The 22,835-nt window shown below is 53.7% G+C and overlaps 2 protein-coding genes across 8 annotated transcripts in view; one reads left to right on the top strand and one right to left on the bottom strand.

Annotated features, from left to right (window-relative positions):
- Positions 1–1,371: 1,371 nt before the first annotated feature.
- ERMARD (ER membrane associated RNA degradation) lies at positions 1,372–20,970 on the bottom strand. Of its 6 annotated transcripts, XM_006105898.3 has the most exons (18): positions 20,881–20,970; positions 20,031–20,199; positions 18,270–18,409; positions 17,346–17,447; positions 16,967–17,056; positions 16,342–16,439; positions 15,926–16,062; positions 14,749–14,863; positions 14,005–14,107; positions 12,315–12,344; positions 10,930–10,998; positions 10,507–10,680; positions 8,291–8,374; positions 7,078–7,154; positions 5,490–5,615; positions 5,007–5,225; positions 3,074–3,187; positions 1,372–1,542 (listed from the first exon to the last, which is right to left on the bottom strand). In XM_006105898.3, the coding sequence occupies exons 1-18, from the start codon at positions 20,884–20,886 to the stop codon at positions 1,374–1,376; spliced, it is 2,022 nt and encodes a 673-aa protein (XP_006105960.2). In that variant the 5' UTR covers positions 20,887–20,970; the 3' UTR covers positions 1,372–1,373. The 6 variants fall into 6 exon arrangements, with proteins under 6 accessions (XP_006105960.2, XP_014303451.1, XP_023602563.1 ...); XM_014447965.2 differs by lacking the exon at positions 20,881–20,970 and having other exon boundaries at positions 18,270–18,404; XM_023746795.1 differs by lacking the exon at positions 20,881–20,970 and having other exon boundaries at positions 18,270–18,444; positions 20,031–20,149.
- Positions 20,971–21,039: 69 nt separating this feature from the next.
- PHF10 (PHD finger protein 10) overlaps positions 21,040–22,835 on the top strand; it is a 38,191-nt gene continuing 36,395 nt past the window's right edge. For both annotated transcript variants that reach the window (XM_023746800.1, XM_023746799.1), the window contains exon 1: positions 21,040–21,189. In XM_023746800.1, the coding sequence (XP_023602568.1) occupies positions 21,079–21,189 (111 nt within the window). In that variant the 5' untranslated portion in view covers positions 21,040–21,078. The remainder of the gene's footprint in view (positions 21,190–22,835) is intronic.

The following is a 22,835-nucleotide window of genomic DNA, read 5'->3' as shown; positions in this document are numbered from 1 at the left end:
GCTCCCCGGCAGGCTCCTCGCGGGCTTCCGTACGGGCGGCAAGCGGCCCAGTCACTCCCAATTGTGGAAAGAACTCGCCCAACAGGCCCCAGAAGCCGACCAGCCCCGGACGGGACGGCAGACGGAGGCAGCCTGGCCCCACTGCTGTTTCTGTCTTCGCTTCCCTGTGCCCCTCCCTCACACGCGCCTGCCCCCCCCCCACCCGCCGCCTCTCTGTCTGTATTAGGCCTCGGCCAGCAAGGCCGCCTGGCCCGCCTTCCTCACGTCCAGCCATGGCCAGTCCTCCCGTTAGAGTCTGTGCTGGTGCGGGGCCCATGGCCAGCTCACCTCTCACCCTTTCAGGGACGCAGGCGGCTGGTAGCCCCAGGGGAGGCTCCCCAGCGGGCAACGGGCTGTGTCCAGCGGTTGGGGACCCGGTGGGACCTCCCCACTCCCCAGTCCCTGGAGAATCCCGGGGACGGGGAGCCGGCTGCGGCCTGTCAGGACTGAGCCACACCCGGAGGGGCTCTCTGGGCAGCGAACACACCCTAAGGTGCTCAGTGCAGCCAGAGGCCTCCTTCCTCAGAGACAGTGACGAGTAAATGCAGGAGACAGAGCCAACATGCTACCACTTTATACCCCGGCCCACGTGGAGGACAGGCTCGGGGAGAACGGCCAAGGGCTCACGCAGCTTCCCGAGCAGCTGCCAGTCACAGTCACGTCTTCATGGTGAAGAGATCGGGTGCCGCCACTTTATAGAAACACTAAGTGAGCGTCACTCGCCAGCGAGGGAGCCAGTTCACCCACATGTGCTCAGTGGTGCTGCCCAAGGACACGGCACCACCACGGGGACAGCACGCTCCATGGCAAGCTGACCGAGGACACGGCACCACCACGGGGACCGCACGCTCCATGGCGTGCTGACCGAGGACACGGCACCACCACGGGGACCGCACGCTCCATGGCGTGCTGACCGAGGAGGACACGGCACCACCACAGGGACCGCACGCTCCATGGCGAGCTGACCGAGGACACGGCACCACCACGGGGACCGCACGCTCCGTGGCGAGCTGACCGAGGACACGGCACCACCACGGGGACCGCACGCTCCATGGCGAGCTGACCGAGGACACGGCACCACCACGGGACCGTATGCTCCATGGCGAGCTGACCGAGGACACGGCACCACCACGGAGACCTCATGCTCGATGGCGTGCTGACCGAGGAGGACACGGCACCACCACGGGACCGCACGCTCCATGGCAAGCTGACCAAGGAGGACACGGCACCACCACGGGGAGCGTGTCACTGGAACCGCCTCCCCTGGACCGTTTGCAGGCTGTGACATCCATCCGGGGGCTCCTGGTGTGACTGAGCTGCCGACGTGTGCGGCCTCACGGGGAGCTCCCGGCTCTGTGGATGAGCATCTGTCTCCTCTCACTGAAAGTCCAGATGCCCAGCAGCGCCGTGTGCGTGAGCCGGGCCGCCTCGCCCCACTGGTTCCTGGCGGGGCTGGTGCAGGCCGCCAGGTTCTCGGTGAACTGCAGGACCGACTTTAAGAACCTGGGTAGGAATTAATTCCTTTATCTATTCCATCCACTGAGAATGTGACAATGATGCGAATGTTTTCTCTCTTTGTTGGGATTACAACTAAGTACTGAGTTTAATTTCTATCTGCGAATTCAAGGAAAAGAGGTGCCCACACAATGGACACAGTACAGGTTCCGTGAAAGAGAAATGCTGCCACATTGTCACTGGGAGGTGGATGGGCCCCCACCGGGCACAGGACGCCCCAGCCCCACCGGGCACAGGATGCCCCAGCCCCACCGGGCACAGGACAACCCAGCCCACCGGGCACAGGACAACCCAGCCCCCACCGGGCACAGGACAACCCAGCCCACCGGGCACAGGACAACCCAGCCCCCACCGGGCACAGGACAACCCAGCCCCCACCGGGCACAGGACAACCCAGCCCCCACCGGGCACAGGACAACCCAGCCCCCACCGGGCACAGGACAACCCAGCCCCCACCGGGCACAGGACGCCCCAGCCCCACCGGGCACAGGACAACCCAGCCCACCGGGCACAGGACAACCCAGCCCACCGGGCACAGGACAACCCAGCCCCCACCGGGCACAGGACGCCCCAGCCCCCACCGGGCACAGGACAACCCAGCCCCCACCAGGCACAGGACAACCCAGCCCCCACTGGAGAACCACCAGCTCAGGACGTCAGTGCGGAGGCTGAGACCCTGACTAGACTGGAAACAAGGACCAGCGGCTGCACTCACTCCGCCCTCACCTGGACCTCACCGCCCTGTAAACATACACTGAGCTGCCTGCGACCTGCGAAGCCTCAAGCTGGGGACACGAGGGACTTTGTGGGAGCAGCCGTGGTGAACACATGACAGATCCCGCGCCTCTCCTGGAAGCTCTGTGTGTAAGGCGGGTCATACACATGTAAGGCGGGCCACACGTGTGTAAGGTGGGTCACACGTGTGTAAGGCGGGTCACACGTGTGTAAGGTGGGTCACACATGCGGAAGGCGGGTCACACATGTAAGGTGGCTCACACGTGTGTAAGGCGGGTTACACACATGTAAGGTGGCTCACACGTGTGTAAGGCGGGTCACACATGTAAGGTGGATCACACGTGTGTAAGGCGGGTCACACACATGTAAGGTGGATCACACGTGTGTAAGGTGGGTCGCACGTGTGTAAGGCGGGTCACACACATGTAAGGCGGGTCACACGTGTGTAAGGTGGGTCATGCGTGTGATCCTGCTCTCAGAGCGGGTCTGGGCTCCTAAAGGGGCTTCCCGAGCTGAGAGCATTCGCTGTAAACATCACGTCTGGTGCCGTGACCGAGGCCCGGGCCACACAGACCAGCCCGCGGAGGCGCCCCCGACGGGAGTGCAGGGGGCGCGTGGGCGCTCGCACTGGCTGGAGGGGCCCACACGCGGGCAGCGCGAGGCTCAGACCCCTAAGCCCGTGAACAGTGAGGCCAGGAGAGGGCGGGTGTCAAACCCCCAGGAACCACCGCAGGCGTGGAGACGCCACAGCTGTTGACGCGGCTCCCCTGGGTAGGACACCCACCTGAGGTACCGCTGGCGGCCACAGGGCTCTTCTCCGTGGACCCCGTGAACGCTGACCAGTTCCAGCGCCACCAGCAGCACAACCAGGGACAGCACCTGGGCCAGCAGCTTCACACTGAGGACAGCAAAGCAGATTAAAGTCTTAAATACAATGTGTTCAACTTCATAGAGAAAATGAGGTTTCACCTGACCAGCCCTGGGCCACGCTGCCCCCACCGCAGGGCCTGGGCCACGCTGCTCGCACCACAAAGCCCTGAGCCACGCTGCCCCCACCACAAGGCCTGAGCCACGCTGCTCCCACCACAGGGCCTGAGCCACGCTGCCCCCACCACAGGGCCTGAGCCACGCTGCTCCCACCACAGGGCCCTGGGCCACACTGTTCCCACCACAGGGCCTGGGCCACGCTGCTCCCACCACAGGGCCCTGGGCCACACTGTTCCCACCACAAAGCCCTGAGCCACGCTGCCCCCACCACAGGGCCTGAGCCACGCTGCTCCCACCACAGGGCCTGAGCCACGCTGCTCCCACCACAGGGCCTGAGCCACGCTGCTCCAACCACAGGGCCCTGGGTCACGGCCGGGCCACGGAAGTCTTCAAGAGGAGCTTGGCCACGTGCCGCCAGGCCCCCCTTCCTCATGCCCTCTTGTCTAGTTCTGAGCCAGCAGGGCCTGCTCTCTGGACAGGGAGGACAGGGAGGACCTGGCCCTGCCCTGGACCCTCCTGGGCGCCCTCCCCTGCACCCATCAGCGTCTTCCTTACAGCCCGACAGCCAGTGCTCGTACGAAGAGCAACGGAAAGGCTTAAGCATGAAAAGGTGTCTGTGTCTCTGGGACTCAAAGAAATCCCAACTACAGTGAGATTTCATCTTTCCCATAAAACTGGTAGGAGATTTAAAGATATTCTGCTTCGGGAAGGATGTGAGGGAGCAGGCATCCTCTTGTAAGCGGCCGCTCAGAGCGTAAACTAGGCATCAGTTTTCGGAAGCAGTGGGAACTGGAAGCTTTAGACACCCCTCGACTCAGTGCTCGGCATTTGTCCCAAATGGTAACTCCCTGAGGAGCAGCACACGCCAGGACACGCGGCACGGGAAGAAGCCCTAACGCGGCTCCCACATCACCGCTGCTTGCGATCCACACTCACCCAGGCGGGCAGTCTTCCCCGCGCTGCAACCACACACAGCGTGTGTTCCATAACTTTCCCTAAAAACCAGTATTTCTCTCAAAGTGAGAACCAGAACTGCTTCCAGAGGTAACTCCTGCCCCAAGCCTCCTTCGAACCGGGCAGAGCCACTCACTTGCTCGCCACGTACACGGTACAGCCACGCACCTGCTCGCCACGTACACGGCACAGCCACTCACCTGCTCGCCACGCACATGGCACAGCCACTCACCTGCTCGCCACGCACACGGCACAGCCACTCACCTGCTCACCATGTACAGGGCACAGCCACGCACCTGCTCGCCACGCACACGGCACAGCCACTCACCTGCTCACCACGCACACGGCACAGCCACTCACCTGCTCACCACGCACACGGCACAGCCACGCACCTGCTCACCATGCACACGGCACAGCCACGCACCTGCTCACCACGCACACGGCACAGCCACGCACCTGCTCACCACGTACACGGCACAGCCACGCACCTGCTCGCCACGCACACGGCACAGCCATTCACCTGCTCACCATGCACACGGCACAGCCACGCACCTGCTCACCACGTACACGGCACAGCCACGCACCTGCTCACCACGCACACGGCACAGCCACGCACCTGCTCGCCACGTACAGGGCACAGCCACTCACCTGCTCACCATGCACACGGCACAGCCACTCACCTGCTCGCCACGCACACGGCACAGCCACGCACCTGCTCGCCACGTACAGGGCACAGCCACTCACCTGCTCACCATGCACACGGCACAGCCACTCACCTGCTCACCATGCGCAGGAAATTCTGCCTTTGCCGGGAGCGCAGTGTCTTCTCCGCCCACTGCCGGCCCCTGCGCTCCAGGGAGGCCGCCACCTGCTGGGACACCTGGGCGCAGCGTGAGCTGATGCTGCGGAGCACAGTCAGCACCTCCAGGACGGCTCTGGGGCAGAACAGGGTCGGCACTCGGAGGCTGCAGATGTACGGGAGCGGCCAGGGCCACCTGCGGTCAGAGCACGGCTCTGTGGGCACAGCCCCAGGGCTGGGCCCTGTGGGCATGGCCATCGCTGACCTCCCGGGCCACCATGCCGCCTGCTGCACTGAGTCCCGCGGCAGCCAGCTCGCGTCTGCTCTTACACACACAGGTTCCCACCACGCAGGCTCACCTGGGGCTGTCATCACAGACCAGCCAGGCCGAGAGCACCGAGGCCCAGCTACCGACTCCGGCTTGCATGTCAACGTCTGACGAGTGTGGGAGGAAACTTACCTCTCAACAGGGAGGCTATCTAAGCCCCCGAAAGCACAGTGGTGCCCAGGCACGTGGCGGCACAGCTCAGACATGATCTTTATAATCAAAGGCTCGCAGGCACTGGCTTCAGAACTGCCACCTAATCTGGAAAAAGAAGGCATTTAATCGTACCTGACGTAATTCAGGTGCCCGGCTAGCTCCTGTGCAAAATAACATTTATGTACCTGGTTCACTGAGAAAAGTGCTTAATCTGAAAATGCTTCCTCAGCTATAAATGAAAAGGCCGCCATCGGAGGCTGTGGTAAAAGTCCACAGTGCCCTGGCCGGGGCGGGGCTCGGCTGGCTGTGATAAGGGGGCTTATAATCTGACTAGAGACTTGGTGCATGAAATTCGAGCACAGATAGGTTCCCCAGGCCTGCCCGATGATCAGGGCCCATTGGGTCCTTCCGGCTGGAGCCTTCCTTCATTCCGCGTCGCCCCCTGGTGATCACACACGTCATAGCGAGTGATCAAACTCCAGGACTCCCAGTCAAATTCCCAAGGGGACAGTTTGCATATTAGCTTTTATATACATAGATAGGTAGAGCACCTGAATTAATCTAAAAAATAATCATAATATTTTAAATCTTAGAACAAATATACTTACGTGAATAGGGGGCTAAGTTTCTCATATATGATTGAGGGGCTGTGAATCCAGTAAGCAGAACCGATAAGCATGGTCGGCCAACCCATCAGGAGTCAAAACATCATCTCATCCACATCATCTCACCACACCACCTCGTCCACATCATCTGACCCACACCATCTGACCCACACCATCTGACCCACACCATCTGACCCACACCATCTCATCACACCACCTCGTCCACACCACCTCATCCACATCATCTCATCCACATCATCTCATCTCCTGGTGACAGTAGCTGATGTTCGTCCCCCAGCCCCTTCCCCTTTGTAGTCCTGTCCCCTGCACCTGCTGGAAGACAGGATTTGAATGCCTGTAAGTGTCCTGTCTTCTTGGTTGGCAGGCCTTCTCAATAAATGCCTTAAATTATTCACCCTGCCTTTGGTATTGGGCACAGCAACAGGCAGCTGGAGCCCAACCAGGGTTTCCCAGTAACAGCTGGAGCACTGTCCTGTGCACTGTAGGATTGTGGGTTCGATTCCCGGTCGGAGTGTGTATGGGAAACAACCAATTGATATTTCTCTCTCACATCAATGTTTCTCTCTTTCTCCCTATGTCTCTCTTTAAAATAAATTATATATTTTTCCATCCTTGGAAGAAGATAAAAAAAAGTCAATGGTACAATATGCTAAAAGCAATATGCTTTGCTGACTCATGTGAATCTGTCTCTGACTCTACAATCCAAAATCCGTGTCCCCACTTCTCTCCTGAGAGTGAGACCCCCTTCCTGATTGTCCACGTTCTCAGTCTCCGCACATACCCACCCGCAGTTGAGCTTAGCTGGGCGATCACCCTTCGTCCTCTCCACCCCCCACTCCACCCGTCACCAGGCCCCACAGTCCCTCCCGGGCATTTCCTGCCCCACGGCCCAGCTGCTCCCCGACTGCTGTGAGGCCTGCACACTCCCGGATGGAGCTCACCTGGCCGCTTCCCTCGCAGCGTCCTCCGGCAAAGGCAGCAGAGGCCACGACCGGACACTCTCCTCACAGCTCAGCACCTGGGAGGAAAAGGCCCCGGCTTCTGAAGGTTCTGCAATAAGGCTCTAGTCTAGAGCAGTGGTTCTCAACCTTGGCTGCACATTAGAATCACCTGGGAATCTTTTTAAAATCCTGCTTTCTGGGCCTCATCCTCTGGAAATTGTTTCTTTGTTACTAATGTTGTGGCCCCACCCCATAACAAAGAAACAGAATTTCCGGAGGATGAGGCCCAGAAATCAGGATTTTAAAGATTCCCAGGTGATTCTAATGTGCAGCCGAGGTTGAGAACCACTGCTATAGAAGAAACCTATTTTAAAACCTTGTTTTGAAATTGCTGCAGGTGTGCCCGTCACCTTCTAGAAGCCTGTGTGTAAAACTGCTACGGATATTACGTTTGAAAACCAGGTGGTGGGTGTCGGTTGTTCATTATGATACAGAAAGGCCGGAGACACGACAGGTCCGTGGGAGCAATGTCCGAGCGGCTGTGGAGCTGTCGGAAATTCCGACGCACTGTGGTCAGGACGGGCCAGTCCCCTCCCAGTCAGACTCGCTTAATGGGCACAGTCCCCAGGAGCCTGCGGGGCGGCCGGGGGAGGGGTGACTTCCCCGGCTGGGGCGGGGGCAGGGTGGACGGCGTGCTTCGCCCTGGTGCTGTGGGCCACGCGCTCTGGGTGAAGACAAGGCCTCAGCCAGTGGCCGTGGCCAAGTGCCAGCGCCCGGTCCAATATCAGACGGGACCCAGCCCTCAGCCCGTCCAAAACACCTGACCCACAAATGTGTAGGAGGCCCTGGCTGGGCTGCTCGGCTGGTTGGAGAGTCTCACACACCAACAGGTTACGGGTTTGACTCCTGGCAGGGCACTTACCTCGGCTGTGGGTTTGATCCCCGTTGGGGAGGATAAAAGAAAAGTGTAAGGAAATGAAGTGGCTACTGTGGACGCCACTGTACGTGGTGCCTTGTTATGCAGCACATTTTACAAAGAGGCCACACACCTGAGCCACCACGCGAGGCCTCGCATCTGAGTGACCACTGTGGTTGGAGCGCCAGGTCTGCCCACCCGGAGTCCGCCCCAACGAGGCAGCCCCAAGCCTGAGGCTTCCGGTCGCTGCAGCAGCCACGCACACCCCGGCCCCGAAACAGCCGCCACGCAGCTCACCTGCTTTTTAATCAGCGCGACCGGGTGGAAGCGAGCGCTGTAGCCTTCCGCCAGCCTGACCAGCGCCTTCACTGCTGCTTTTTCCTGGTGGGAAACACGCTTGGTTAGGCTGCCAGTTTTGTTCTATTGAATGTTAAGCCCCATACGTCCCGATTCCTCGTGACTTCCCTCCATCTCATTCCGTTCAGCTGTAGCAGCTGAGCTCTCTGCAGAACAGAATGGGATGAAGTCACATCATTGCCAACAAAGTGATGTTCGAAGAAGTGAAGACAGTGATAGATTAAAAGGCCACATCCACGCTTGTCCACAACGCAACAAACACAGACAGAAATAAGAAAGAAAAGATTCCAAACATTTGGAAAATTTGAGAGATTCTCCTAAAAAATAGAATATAGTAGAAATGTAAACATTAGCATCAATACATGTAATCAATGCACAATTATTGTTCTGATGGCGGCGCACAGTAAACCAGGTAAGGGAAGCAAGAGACGATGAAGTGAACGGCGTTTAAAAATGAACGCTACCCCCATTTACCATCGCACCAAAAAAATTAAGATACCTAGGAATAAACTTAACTAAAGAGGTTAAAGACCTCTACTCAGAAAACTACAGGACGTTGAAAAAAGAGATAGAGGAAGACATAAACAGATGGAAGAACATACCATGTTCTTGGATTGGTAGAATCAACATCATTAAAATGTCTATACTACCCAAAGCAATCTATACATTCAACGCACTCCCCATTAAAATACCAATGGCCTTCTTCAAAGATCTAGAACGAACTCTCCAAAAATTCATCTGGAATAAAAAAAGACCCCGAATAGCTGCAACGATCCTGAGAAAGAAGAACAAAGTAGGCGGGATCTCAATGCCAGATATCAAGCTGTATTACAAAGCTACTGTTCTCAAAACTGCCTGGTACTGGCACAAGAACAGACATATAGATCAGTGGAATAGAATAGAGAGTCCAGAAATTAGCCCGAACCAATATGCTCAATTAATTTTTGACAAAGGAGGCATGAACATACAATGAAGCCAAGATAGTCTCTTCAATAAATGGTGTTGGGAAAATTGGACAGATATATGCAAGAAAATGAAACTAGACCACCAACTTACACCATACACAAGAATAAACTCAAAATGGATAAAGGACTTAAATGTACGACAGGAAACCATAAAAATTCTAGAAGAATACAAAGGCAACAAAATCTCAGACATATGCTAAAGGAATTTCTTCACTGAAATTTCTCAGAGGGCAATGGAAACTAAAGAGAAAATAAACAAATGGGACTACATCAAAATAAAAAGCTTCTGCACAGCAAAAGAAACCATCAACAAAACAACAAGAAAACCCACCTTGTGGGAAAACATATTTGCCAACGTCATATCTGATAAGGGCTTAATCTCCAAAATTTATAGGGAACTCATACAACTTAACAAAAAGAAGATAAACAATCCAATCAAAAAATGGGCAAAGGATCTAAATAGACACCTTTCAAAAGAGGACATTCAGAAAGCCAAGAGACATATGAAAACATGCTCAAAGTCACTAATCATCCGAGAGATGCAAATCAAAACAACAATGAGGTACCATCTCACACCTGTCAGAATGGCCATCATCAACAAATCAACAAACGACAAGTGCTGGAGAGGATGTGGAGAAAAAGGAACACTTGTGCACTGCTGGTGGGAATGCAGACTGGTGCAGCCACTATGGAAGGCAGTATGGAGGTTCCTCAAAAAATTGGAAATGGAACTCCCATTTGACCCTGTGATCCCACTTCTAGGAATATATCCCAAGAAACCAGAAACACCAATCAGAAAGGATATATGCACCCAGATGTTCATAGCAGCACAATTCACCATAGCTAAGATCTGGAAACAGCCTAAGTGCCCATCAGTAGATGAATGGATTAGAAAACTGTGGTACATCTACACGATGGAATACTATGCTGCTGTTAAAAAGAAGGAACTCTTACCATTTGCAACGGCATGGATGGAACTGGAGAGCATTATGCTAAGTGAAACAAGCCAGTCAATGAAGGAAAAATACCACATGATCTCACTCTTTCGTGGATAATTAAGACCATTACAAACTTTCGAACAATAATAAATACAGTGGCAGAGCTGCCTCAAAAAAAAAAAAAAAAAAAATGAACGCTACCCTTTCCGAGCCGCAGGGCAGTGACCGGACTGCCTCCTTCCCTCTCCGCTACCTTAAACTCTGACGCGAGGTCTTCATCAGCGAATCTCAGCAACAGCACCAGGGAGAAGGCGAGCAGCTGGTCGGCCAGTCCTTTGGGAAATGCAGGGAGGCTGACCTCCCCGTGGCTCAGGTGATCTCTGACGCGAGGCCCCTCCTGGTGGTTCAGGAGGTCCCAGAGGAATTCCTTGTGGAAGAGACGGACAACAGGCTGGTCAGCATCCTCAGCAGGGGCCCGGCCGACACGCTGGAGGAGCGCACTGCCGGGAACCGCTGACCCCAGGCCCCAGACAGAACCTGAACCACCAGCAGCCGCAGGAGGGAGCGTGCGGAGGGCTCAGCGCTCTCTCTGCGCACGTCACGGCCAAGGTCAGTGCCACGTCAGAGAAGTGGGGGTCACGCGTGAACAAAGAGCGCCAGACTAGAAAGGCCTCACCATCGCAGGCTCCCCGAGGACGAGAGGAAGCCGGTTGATCTCGCCATCACTCAGGTGCTGTGCCAACATCTAAAACGCCCAAAACAAGCAAATCAGCTGGTACACGGGCACGCGCGGGCCTTTCAGAGCCGAAGCACCCTGCCTGTGCCTTTGCTGCGAATCGTTAAATAAGCCCCAAGCCAATCAGATGAAGTGAGGGCGTCCCCAAGGAAACCGCCCCCGGGCCAGGAAAACCTCTCTTAACCCGTTTAATGACCTCAGTACACGCAGCTTTCTAACTGTGAGGGCGTGTCTCTGTGTGCATGTATGTGTGTTGTGTTTATGTGTGGCTACACATATGTGTTCACATGTACTTATGTGCGCATGTGTTTGTGTGTACTTGTATATGTGTGTATCTGTGTGCATGTGTGTTTGCGTACTTGTATGTGTGTGTATCTGTGTGCATGTGTGTTTGCGTATTTGTATATATGTGGGTATCTGTGTTTTATGTGTGTACCCATGTGTGTTTATGTCTACTTATATATGTGTGTGTCTGTTTGTCTCTGTCTCTTCATGTGCACACGTGTGCTTGTGTGCTCCGCGTCCACCAGTTACTTCACAAGTCACTTGGCTCACGAAGATGATGGGGCCCAAGCAGGAGCCAATCCTGAGGCCCGAATCCTGTACGGACGGACCAGACTTCACTGTCTCATTCAGTCCCCACAGCCCCAAATACACACCCAGTAACAGCGAATCGGTTACTAACGGCCCCAAATACACACCCAGCAACAGCAAATCAGTTATTAACGGGATAAACTCCACACTGAGCAGACTCCTTCTTACCCCCTCCCCCAGTTCCCGGAGCCAAGTCATCCAAAGGCAGAGTGACTCCCGTCCCCTCTCGGAGCTGCTCTGTGGTGTCACATGCTTCGGGGTCTGTACGGAGTCCACCCAGGAAGCACACAGAGGCCTCTACACTCCACCAGTGATAAAAACATTTCACTGTGACTTTCACTATTCCAGACTTCCTCCTTCAGAATCCCGCCCCCAACTCTGCAGATGACACGCCTCAGTGACTACTACATGCTCGTGGCAGTAGCTGATGCGTTTCACGTGCAAAACAAGCAAGCGCTAGCCGTGACTGACGTGTGAGCCTCTAATAGCTGCAGCGCTTGATGCTGGTCCCCGGCGTTTCCCGGCCTTGTCTCTGTGACTTTAGAGACTTGGTGAATAATGCTGGGCCCCAACTCATCCTGAAACGATATTCAGCTCTAAGGCTGTTTCTAGCTTATACGACAACCAACGCTTTCCTGTAAGCTTGTGAATGATGGCTAATCTTTCACTTTGGATTTTAAAAGAACATATTGTTTTGTTTCAAGATACCTTGTAAGTTCAAGTTCACTTACTTCATCAAAGGTGGTGTACAGAGCTGCCGCCTTCAGAAAAGGGAAAAAAGGAAACAATTAAAGCAAAATACGAGCAGGTGAACTGTTCAAAGCAGGAGTCTCACATGCCAACAAACACGAAAACCTCGTCTGAAATCTGCCTCCACCCAGCAGCACTTTGGGAAGAACGTGGACAAGACACACACGTGACGGCCACGTGGGACCCAGGGCGCCGGCCGCTGGAACTCTGCCCGTGCTGGTGTTCAGCTCGACCTCCTAACACCTCCAGGCCCGCAGCGTCACAACCCACTGCCCACACGGGTGCGTCTGCTGACGGCATGAGGCAAGAGCAACGGGACATTTCCCCACAAACGGCCCGGTTCCCACACTCCTTGGTGTGACCAGCACCGTCTACAGACATGGGCTCCGGGCAGGAACCTCAGCTCTGATCCCGCCTTCCACTGCGGCACGCAGCTCCTCTGCACAACAGCTGGGAGGAGCCCGCTGAGAGGCCTGGGACCTGTGTGCGCGGCACGGGGACGCCACTGGCTGTTGAGCACTTGAGGCCACAGAAGACACAGGGATACGTACTGGTTTAGAAGACAATGGGTGGCAGCGTGAGCATGGGTCAGAGAAGGAAGAGCAGCAGGAAGACGGGACGGGGGAGGAGCTCAGGGGGCGGGACAAGGAACCAGGGAGGCCTCAGCGCAGAAAGGAGGGGCACAAAATCCATCACGAGAAGAACCGATGGGCAGTGCTGGACCGAGTGGCCGTGGAGAATGAAGTGCAGGCAAAGCACAGGGCAGTGCTAAGGTTTGGGGCCAGAGCCACTGAGAGGATAAGAATAAGGAATTTGTAGGAGAAAAAACATGCTTTTTAAAAATAAAGTAAGTTTGAGATGCTGGGGAAAACCCATATGAAGATATTCTGCAAACTGGTGTCAACCTAACTCAGGAGATGAAAGAACTGACTTAGAGTCAATGCCTGGAGACCCTGGAACTTAACGCTATGAATTGCCCTCGTAGCTGCTTTGGCTGCATCGACAGCCTGTGATATGTTGGGCTTCCGTTTTCATGAGGTTCCAAGTGTTTTCTAGTTGTTGTCCCTGCAGAGGTGACAGCTTTAGGCATGGGGTTGTGTGAGACCTCCCAAAGAGCAAATATAAGGAGAGGACAAGGTTGAGAAGAGAATTCTGATGAATGTTGACATAAAGGGGCAAAAAGAGGAAGATGAACTAGTGAAAGAAAGTGGAAAAGAAGACATGGCAGACGCTGCTGCTCACCCTATAACTCAGGGCCCCCCTTTCCTTATCCATGGATCTTTCAATAGTTAACTGGGCACATTGCCACCCGAGCCTCCCACAGCGGGGTGGGATGAGTTCTGGCCAAGAGGAGTAGGGTCCTTACAGAGAGCACGTGCTGCAGACCACGGACCTCCTTGTGGGCCACAGTGATATGTCAGTAACTACGGCTACAGAGAGAAATGAGTGCTAACTAGTTTTATGACATCACTGAATTTAAAAGACTACTTTTAAAATACGATGGAACTACCACAATCAACCATAAACATAAATCCTATAAAACATTATAATGGAAAGCCACAGAAAAGGACACTGAGTCTTCTGAGGAAAGCTCTTGGCTAACAAGGTCATGAACTGCAAACAGAATGAGGCGTTAAGATCACGGCAGAAGCCTGCCACTTGCACGCGTACCTCGGCCATCAGGAGCCTCCTGGGACACCCGTTAACCTTGGCGAACAGGCCCCGCAGCCCCGTCTCCAGCTGCGTCAACAGCAGCATGGCGCAGTCGGCGAACCTGCGAAACGGAGGAAAAGCACAGCCCGCTGTGAGGTGGGCACGGCCGGCCCCCCAGCCAGGGTGCAGTGTCCAGACTGGACGCTGTGTCCAAAGGGAGACCGAAGCCGTCTCCTTAGACTTGGGCCTTCACAACTGCTTCGGGGCTTTACCGCCTGATGGGCCACTTTTAGTGCCTCAGTGGAAGGTGTCATCCAAAGCCGCCGCGTTTCCTTTCTAGAAAGTACTCAGACCCAGGACATCAGTGGCTCTCACGGTCTCCCAGTGGCCGTCCCGGGAAACGCGGGAGGAGTGAAGACCGGCGACCCCTGAGGTATGAGCAGCAGCTCCCTCCTCGGCGCCCGAGACACCGATTTCCTGTTCCCTGGTTCGCCAACCCTGGACACAGGGCTTCACTCACAGTAAAAACTCAATGACTTTTCAAGTTGATTCTAAAAAACAATAATCTTCACCCGCCGTCCCGTGATCCTTGACACGCGACGAGGAGGCCGTTCTCCTGGTTGGGAAGGTGTTTCCCGCGAGCCCCCTCTCCAGACAGCCGCCCGCCCGTGGCTGGAGCCCCACAGCAGGGCCTGGAGGCAGGGGCTGAGGAAGGACTGGCCCCCGGACTCAAGAACCACCCTTGTGCCACCTTCCCATCACCTGTGTGTCTTGAACTTGGTCAACGCGACTTCCCAATATGGCAACATGATCCTCAGGACGAAAGAGGATTTCTTCATCGCTTCCTCCAATGCCCAAAGTACCTCGTCAGTAGCAGCTGCAAGACAGCAAGAGGTTTCAGCACAACCACGGTCACTGAAAAGCTGTGAACGCCCTCGGGGGCGAGGCGGCTCGTCTCCTCACGCGGGTGAGCCGCAGCCCGGCCGGGGTAGCGCGGGGTCCCGGTAAGGAAGACCACCCTGCCCTGCGCGGGGCAGGAGGCCCGGGGGCTTTGGCGGAAGCAGGCACGGACGCTGCGTCTCGTTAGTGGTGCAGGCTGTGACCTTCTGTAGAGTTCAAGGTGGACCAGCTGACCACCTGACCAGGAAAATAAACTTCCACAAGATACAGGAACCTCGAGTGAGTGCTGGGTAAGCGACAAACTTCGGTGCTTATGACGCGTAGAGGAGGTTCGTCCTTGGTGACACATGTCCGGTCTGGGGGGTGTTGATGTGGGGGAGGCTGTGGGCGGGCGGCGGGGCGGAGGGGAATCTCTGGACCTCCCTCTGTGCTCTTATAAGCTTAAAACCGCTCTAAACAGTGTCTTGCCGTTTGTATGTGCCGTATTATTGGCAGTCACCGGACCAGCGCAAGGGTCCGTGCACAAAAGGCTCAGAGGTGGGGCCATGTGAGTGACATTCTCACTGGCAGACACAGACCTTGTACCGCGACGGCCGGTGAGGGGCAGTGGGCTTGGAGAAGCACAGGTGGAAAGCTCTTTCGAGGTCCCGGGCCCCCTCCCCATGATTTGGTAAATGGCTGGGTCACAGGGAGGATAAACGACGTGAAGACCGTTCCACCGCGAGGGCTCTGGGCTCAGCGTGTGGAGCCCAGAGGCACAGCCGAGCGTGGGCAGCAGAAGCGCCTTATAAATGGCCCGACACCATGTGCACGCCAGTCCCTCTGGAGGACAGACTGAACCGTCACCAACACGGACCCACGGACTCCCCGCAGCAGCCCGGGCGCGGCGGGAAGGGTCGGGTCCAGGTGGCGACGCTTCACATACGACTTCGTGGCACTGTCTCGGCCACGTGGCCTGGAGAACGCCCCACCTGGAGCTCACGCCTGATGCTCCGATGACAGCCTCCCTAATGCTACTCAGGGGAGACGCGGGACTTGCCGGGAAAGACGGTCCAGTCCTCTGAGTCCGCGAGCGTGAGGAGCGGCCGATGGGCCACCGTGCGCTCTGTCTGCTGCAGGTGAGCCTCCAGCAGCTGGCCCAGCCCTGCGGTCAGCAGCACCAGCATCGAACAGTACCTGCGGGAGATGCCGGAGACCTCAGCTGTACATATAAAAGGCTTTCCTTTCAGGAGAAAAAGTTCAAAATTAAGAAAGCAAAGTGAAGCGGTGCCACATGGGCTGGGAGCAACAAGAGAACCTCAGACACGCAGGAGCTGAAACCGTGAGGACCCCTGCAGGGGCTCCGCTCAAACACCCAGCTTCCCCTCCAAGTCCTGCGGAGACCGGCCTCCCTGTCCCGACAGAGGGGTGAACCCCCAGTGCCCTCCACAGGGGAGGCCCTTCTGCGGCACCTACTTTGGAGGAATTTCCTGCGGGGACGCGAACCCGTGCCACAGGACATTGCGCAGGTTGAGTCCGCGCGGAGAGCCCACGAAGACCGTCAGGATGTCCATCTGGGCAGGGAAGGACAGCAGGGGGTGGGCAGAGCGGTCATTAATAAATCACTGATGCAACAAGTCACGTTTCCTTCCTTCCCACAGCAGTTCCCCTGGTTAGCACACAGTCGTCGGCGTAGCGGTAATAACACAGCCAACAGTTACTGAGCAGTTACTGCGTGCACCTGCCTCGCCCATCCTCAGACCCGCCCACGACGAAGGCACTGCTGTGAGGCCCACTGTGCAGGTGAGAGGAGCGTGCAGAGGGGACCCCGGGCAGGGCGAGGGTGGGACCTGTCCCAGGCGGTGCTGGGCGTCAAACAGCCTGACATCCAGATAAACTCACACAGGAAGCGACTTGGCACAGAAGCGCCACCGTGTACCGGGGGCCTGTGTGTAAACAGGACGGGCAGCTGAGGGGAACGGGCTGTGGGAGCTCTGAGGCCCCTCCACCTGTGAGGTGACGACACTCCCACCAGCACAAGTGCAGCGGACGCTCACTGCCGTGCGTGGCGCTTCCTCTGTGGCTGTGGGGGCCAGCTTACCACAGACCGCCCGAAGACTTGAGCAAGCTCCGCAGAGGCAAGCAGATCTCTTAAAAGAAACGGGCATTCTTTCCCAACCAGTAAAAACACCTAAAATTCAAACAAAATTCATGTAGCAACTGCATTCCAATGAGCCAAATGATATTCAGGGAAAAATCACCCATAAGGCAACTGCTTGGACAAATGGTGGGAGACAATTACTGAAGACACCCATGTTTTAATGTCATAATCATCCAAAACATACTAAAACTCTGTACCAAATAATTGCACTTTAGAGGAGAACGATAATTAAAATCAAGGAACCTGAGGGCAACTACAGGGTAGTTTAACATTCACTCAGGTACTTTAACGGCCCGATGATGAGCGTTCTCACACTTACATCACCCAGGGCCCGTTCCAGACAGGCCGTCAGCTTCATGAGGCTGAGAGCAATCGCAGGGGACTCACGACTCTCCAAGGCATCAAATATTTCTGGAAACAACTGTTTCGAATAAGACACGCTTTAGAATTTATGCTCAATAAGAAATATTTCTCCAAGTAACAATACTTTTCACAAGAGTCAGACCTCTAAAGATTTTGATGATCATATTTTAATGATTTTTTGGGGTATAGGTAAACATTTCCTACAAATATAACTTCTAAATAGTAAAAAAAATAATATCTAAGGAGTTCTTTGAATGTTCTTTCTTTGTTTAATATTTATTGAAAACAGGAAGTGTGGTGTGACTGTACATCGAGAGGTGTGACTGTACATCGAGAAGTCAAATATTTCTACCTAAATCTTATTTCCAATTTGGATTAGTTCTTAAGATAAACAAAGGAATGACCCTTTCACGCTGAATGAGGAAACTCCAGGGTTTCAGAGGTAGACTTGCTAGAGGTACTGCTCTGCTGTGGTCATTTACTGTGCCACGTGACACCGTGGGTTTTCACCAACCAACAAAGCAGCTGAAACCAGGTTTGGGCCTCGAAGGACCCTCTCCCTCCGATTCAGCAGGACCGAGGCCAGCGCCCCTGCAGGCCGGGGCCACTGTCTCAAGATGACCTCGCTCCGCCAGCAGGGCTGTCTCTTCTGCAGAGGCCCACTTTGCCTCTGTCCAGGACCAGCACCCACAGACCAAGCTCCCTCCACCCCCATCCTGATGCTGCACCTCCATACTCCCCTTGGTCAAAGGGTGTGCTTCTCAGCTCAGACCCAGAGACTCTGCATAACAGTCCCAAGTTCCCCTCCGGGCCCTCCAGAGAGACCCCTTTCAAATGAGCAAGTAACAGGGTTTCGAAGTGGAATTTGCAAAGGCCGAACCTCTGGAGAACTTGTCCACTGGAACCACGGTGCATACTGAACTTCAAACTGCCCCTTGTTCAGAGATGAGAAATGCATGTGGACAGCCTCACACACAGGGCCCAGCAGCCTCACGCTTCCCTGGTAATCCAGACCCTGGGCTTCAAGGATGAGAAACAAGTTAGCACCTCCGCTCCTATATCATGGGGAGAAAAATATCTGAGTCATCAGAGAAAAAGTGCTCTAATTATAAAATTCCCACAAAGTCCACATCCAGTTTATAATTGAACTTACAAAAAAGATACACCTACCTCGAAATAAGTTATATGGTGCTCATCTGATTATAACATAAAAATATGCTATTGGTAGAGAACTTGGAAAATACAGAAAGTTTCAAACAGGAGAAAAATATTTTCTTCAATTTCTTTACTGTATATAAGTTTATAGAAAATCAGGTTCATACAGCATATATAATACTTTAACCTGATTCCTTTTTACTTAACATTAGACTGTGTGATATTTATAATATGAAATATTTTAGAAGTTTGAACATTCCCATGGTTCATGATAAAAAAAAAATATATAAGAGGGTAAGTCTTCCTCTATAAGAGGGTAAGTCTTCCTAGAGCAACTGTTGTTATTAATTCCTTGTGTATATTTAGAAATATTTACACATATAAAAGCAAATGCAAATATATGATCCTCATTTTTTCACTTAGCAACACAGCTCAGAGATTCCGGTGGTCAGAAAGCCAGGCCTCCTCATTCTTTTTTTTTTTTAACCATTCTAAAAAAAAAAAAAAAGTTTATTAAAAGTGTTCTTAATGCTTGAAATGGAAAAAGATTCCCAAATATACAGACGCCTCTTTTCTCATAGAAATAGATTATTTTTTATAATACAAAAAAAAGACCAAAAAAACAACAAAAACAACATCAACAGAGGCCTCCTCATTCTTTTTCCCACTGCAGTGTTCCACTGTGACTTGTTCATGATTTTCTGAAGCGATCCCTACTGCCTGACATCTGGCTGTTTCCAGTGCTTTTTTCTTCTTGGCTATTACAAACGACACTGCAGGAGAACCCTTGCTGACACACACTTTGCTGTCTGTAAGTGTGCCAGTCCTATAAATTCCTGGAATGGAACTGCTGGGCCAGAGCACATTTATTTGTCATTTTTATAACTATTGTTAAATTTCCAGGCCAACTCCCTGCTCCAAAAAAATGTGCAAAAACAGGTGGAAGGCATCTAAAATAATTATCTAACATGTTACTGGTCATTTCATACCTAATTCATGACTTGTATTTTCTACCCTCTTCCATCTGGACTGCTGGCCTGGAGCTGAGACCATCACCCTCACTGCCTCCCAACCTCCCTTCTCACACACAGGTTTCTCGGCCCAGCTTCCCCTGAACTCTTCTATGCTTCTTTGGCCTCATTCCCTCTTTTCACAGCAATTCTTTTTATCTTTTGAGTGAGGCCTTTATGATAACACCCTCTCCAGTGGTTCTCAACCTGTGGGTTGTGACCCCTGAAAATACATCCTGCATATCAGATATTTACATTATGATTCATAACAGTAGCAAAATTACAGTTATAAAGTAGCAATGAAAATAATTTTATGGTTGGGGGTCACCACAACATGAGGAACTGTATTAAAGGGTCGCGGCATTAGGAAGGTTGAGAACCACTGCAAGCAATGGTAGGCAAGGGGAATATTGGAGGTCGAGACCTTTAAAATGCAAAGTATCCAGGGATGTTTGGGGTGCAGAGAAAGTGCAGACCTGACTCGGCACCAACCACACAGTCGGTGATCGTCTTCCAGCACACGTCCCCGTTCCCAGCCACAATGCTACTGATAGCAGGATGTTCTCGGACTTCAAGCCCGAGTTCACAGATCAGATGGTACACCGGGGCAGAAAGGCATGTGGTAACAGGGTCCTCCAGCGACATCTGAAACGTAGAACATAAAAGACACTGCCTTACGGGAAGTAAAGGCACACGAGTGCTAACTATACACCTAACCCAAGAATATCTATCATCATACAAGCGTAATATGCTAATTAGACCAGACATCCTCCCAGACGAAGCTGGGGCTGCGAGGGAAGCCAGCGCTGACAGCTGGGGGGAGGAAGGCCTACTCTTGCACAAATTTCGGGCATCGGGCCTCTAGTCCTATATAATAAAAGGCTAATATGCAAATCAACTGACCAGCAGAAGGACTGGTTGCTATGACATGCACTGACCACCAGGGGGCAGACGCTCAACGCAGGAGCTGCCCCCTGGTGGTCAGTGCGCTCCCACAGGGGCAGCGCTAAGCATGTCCGACTGCGGGCTTAGGCCTCCTGAGGGACCACCCAGGTGCACCGATTCCGAGCACGGGCCTCTAGTTCTATCTGAAGAACAGACTATACACAGCTATAACTACTGGGAGAGCTGTATGATTAAAACATTGTGATTAAATTGAAAGATAATTTACGGAACGATTTTCAAGTAAATAAACGTTTAAAGGTTGCAATCTCATCATTCACAGCATTTGTGAAGTGTGGGTTCACAAAAGCTCAGTGTCTGACGGCCAGCGCATTATTCTTTCGGTGTTCCCCTACCCTCCCACCTGCGCCGCCCACCGCTCACCTCCATGACTTCCGGGTACGGCCGCCGGCGCCCCGCGAGAACTCAGCTGGTCCCGCCCTCCCTGCGCGCCGCACTTCCGGAAGCACGTCGGCCTGCGCGGCGCAGGCGCGAGACTGAGCTCTCGCGGGAAGTGGCGGCGGCGGCGTTGGGCTCCGCCGCAGGGAGGCGCGGTGCCGGCGAGGCGCTGAGGCGGGCGCGATGGAGAAGCGCAGCCGCGGCGGGAAGGCGCCCGTGACGCCGGCCGCTCAGCAGTCCCCGACGGGGGCGTCTCGGAGAGAGAGGCGGCCCAGCATGTTCGAGAAGGAGGCCGTGAGTGCCGGCGGGGCTCGGGGAGAGCGGCCCGTCCCCCCAGGTCTGGGTGTTCCCCCAGCCCCCCGAGTGTCGGTGTTCCGACAGAAACACACAGTTTTAGGGTTTTCCCCTTCATTGCTGAAGGGATTACAGACGCCCCTCCTCCCCCGTGGCCCCTCAGCCCGCCCCGCCTTCCCCGCCGTTTCCCGAGTCCATGGCGGTGCCAAGTGCACACAAGGGCTTCGGTTAATCCCTTCCCACCGCCTTCCCTCAGCTGCCGCGGACGGTTCCGGTTCCGTCCTGCAAGCCCGAGGCGGTGTGTCGGCCACACGTGGGCGCGCCGTGCTTTCCAAAAGTAGAATATCCGATATACCCAGCAGAACAAGTGGGTGGTTCTGGTTTTAAAAACAGCGGCAGACTCGGTGTCTGAAGAATATACGGGAGCAAAGACGTGCAGTTCAGTCACCGTCTAAACGGAGGGGAAATGGTCAGTTTTCCTGGCGACATCACTCCAGGGTCCCGTGTGACCGGAGTCCGGAAACCAGTATTGTAATCAGGACTCCCCCCGCTTGGACACTTGAACAGAGACGTGTTCCCACGGACGCCAAGCTGCCGGGACGGAGCCGAGGCTGGGAACGGTGGAGCCCGCTTGTCTTTTCCTGGTTCCTTTTCACACCTACTTTGTGGGCGTCAGGATCGAATGAGGGAGAGAGAACCTGCCAAACCTGATTTTGAAATCCTAATATATTTCAAACAAAAAGACAATCCTCAAAAAGAAAGTCAGGGTAACGGTTCAAGCTCAATGACAGCTCTCTGGTGTCCACGTTTTGCAGAGGAAAGGAAAACTGAAGGAAGAATAATAGGCCAAGTTCACACAACGAAGGAGAACAGTGGAGCAAGGCCAGAAACCTTACCTTGTACTTTACGTTTCCTGCTCCCAGAAACTCTGCTTTATTGCCTGGCAGTGAGTCTGAATAGCGGGTCACCTGCTAGTAAAGATTTCTGTATTTGGAGGCAGACAGAGGTGCCTTTTATAAGTTGACTGCCTACTAAATACCGGGATTGGTCTTGAGAAATGAGTAAGCCTGAATGCAAAACAAGTAGGTGCACAGGTACACGGGTGTACGGGCCAAAATCTGGAAATAGGGGACATGGACAAAGGCAGTTCTTAGTTATTTGATGTGGGTGTGGTTGATCGTAGCTGTCTTTAAAATCTAGCTTCTAGAGGTAGGAAATTTGAATAGACCCATAATTGGGAAGAAACTAAGAGAGGATTCCATAAATGCTCACAAAATATACCTGAAGACAATGAGTATATCAATGAGTCATTTATAACTTGTAGGTAGCTGATAATTCCTATGCTCTAAGCATAGGAAATATTAGAACTACAATTTAATCGACGTAAACATTTTTTTTTTTACTGTTCATCAGATTATTTATTCAGTAAACATTTTTTTAATCCGTTCTGAATCCATTTCTCCCCCCTTGTATAGCACCTCAATTTTTATTTGTAGAATTAACTAATCCCCCACTGGATAGAGTTTTGGTGTTACTGTCAGTCACTTTCCTTAATGTGAAGGTGAGACCAAAACTAGGTTAAATAGATAACTATTCCTGGAATACTTCAGGAAAGTGGTTGAGATTAATTCAAAATGAGGATGGCA

The sequence above is a fragment of the Myotis lucifugus genome, unplaced genomic scaffold, assembly GCF_000147115.1.
Source record: "Myotis lucifugus unplaced genomic scaffold, Myoluc2.0 scaffold_733, whole genome shotgun sequence".
Taxonomy (NCBI): domain Eukaryota; kingdom Metazoa; phylum Chordata; class Mammalia; order Chiroptera; family Vespertilionidae; genus Myotis; species Myotis lucifugus.
Note: the sequence above shows the minus strand (reverse complement) of the source record. Positions and strands in the feature narration are given on the sequence as shown.

Coding starts and splice junctions, on each gene's coding strand:
- ERMARD (XM_006105898.3), bottom strand. Junction 12,345..14,004: donor GGAGGCTCCTGATGGCCGAG/GTACGCGTGCAA, acceptor CCTTTTCTGAAG/GCGGCAGCTCTGTACACCAC. Junction 7,155..8,290: donor TCGCGCTGATTAAAAAGCAG/GTGAGCTGCGTG, acceptor TTTTCCTCCCAG/GTGCTGAGCTGTGAGGAGAG.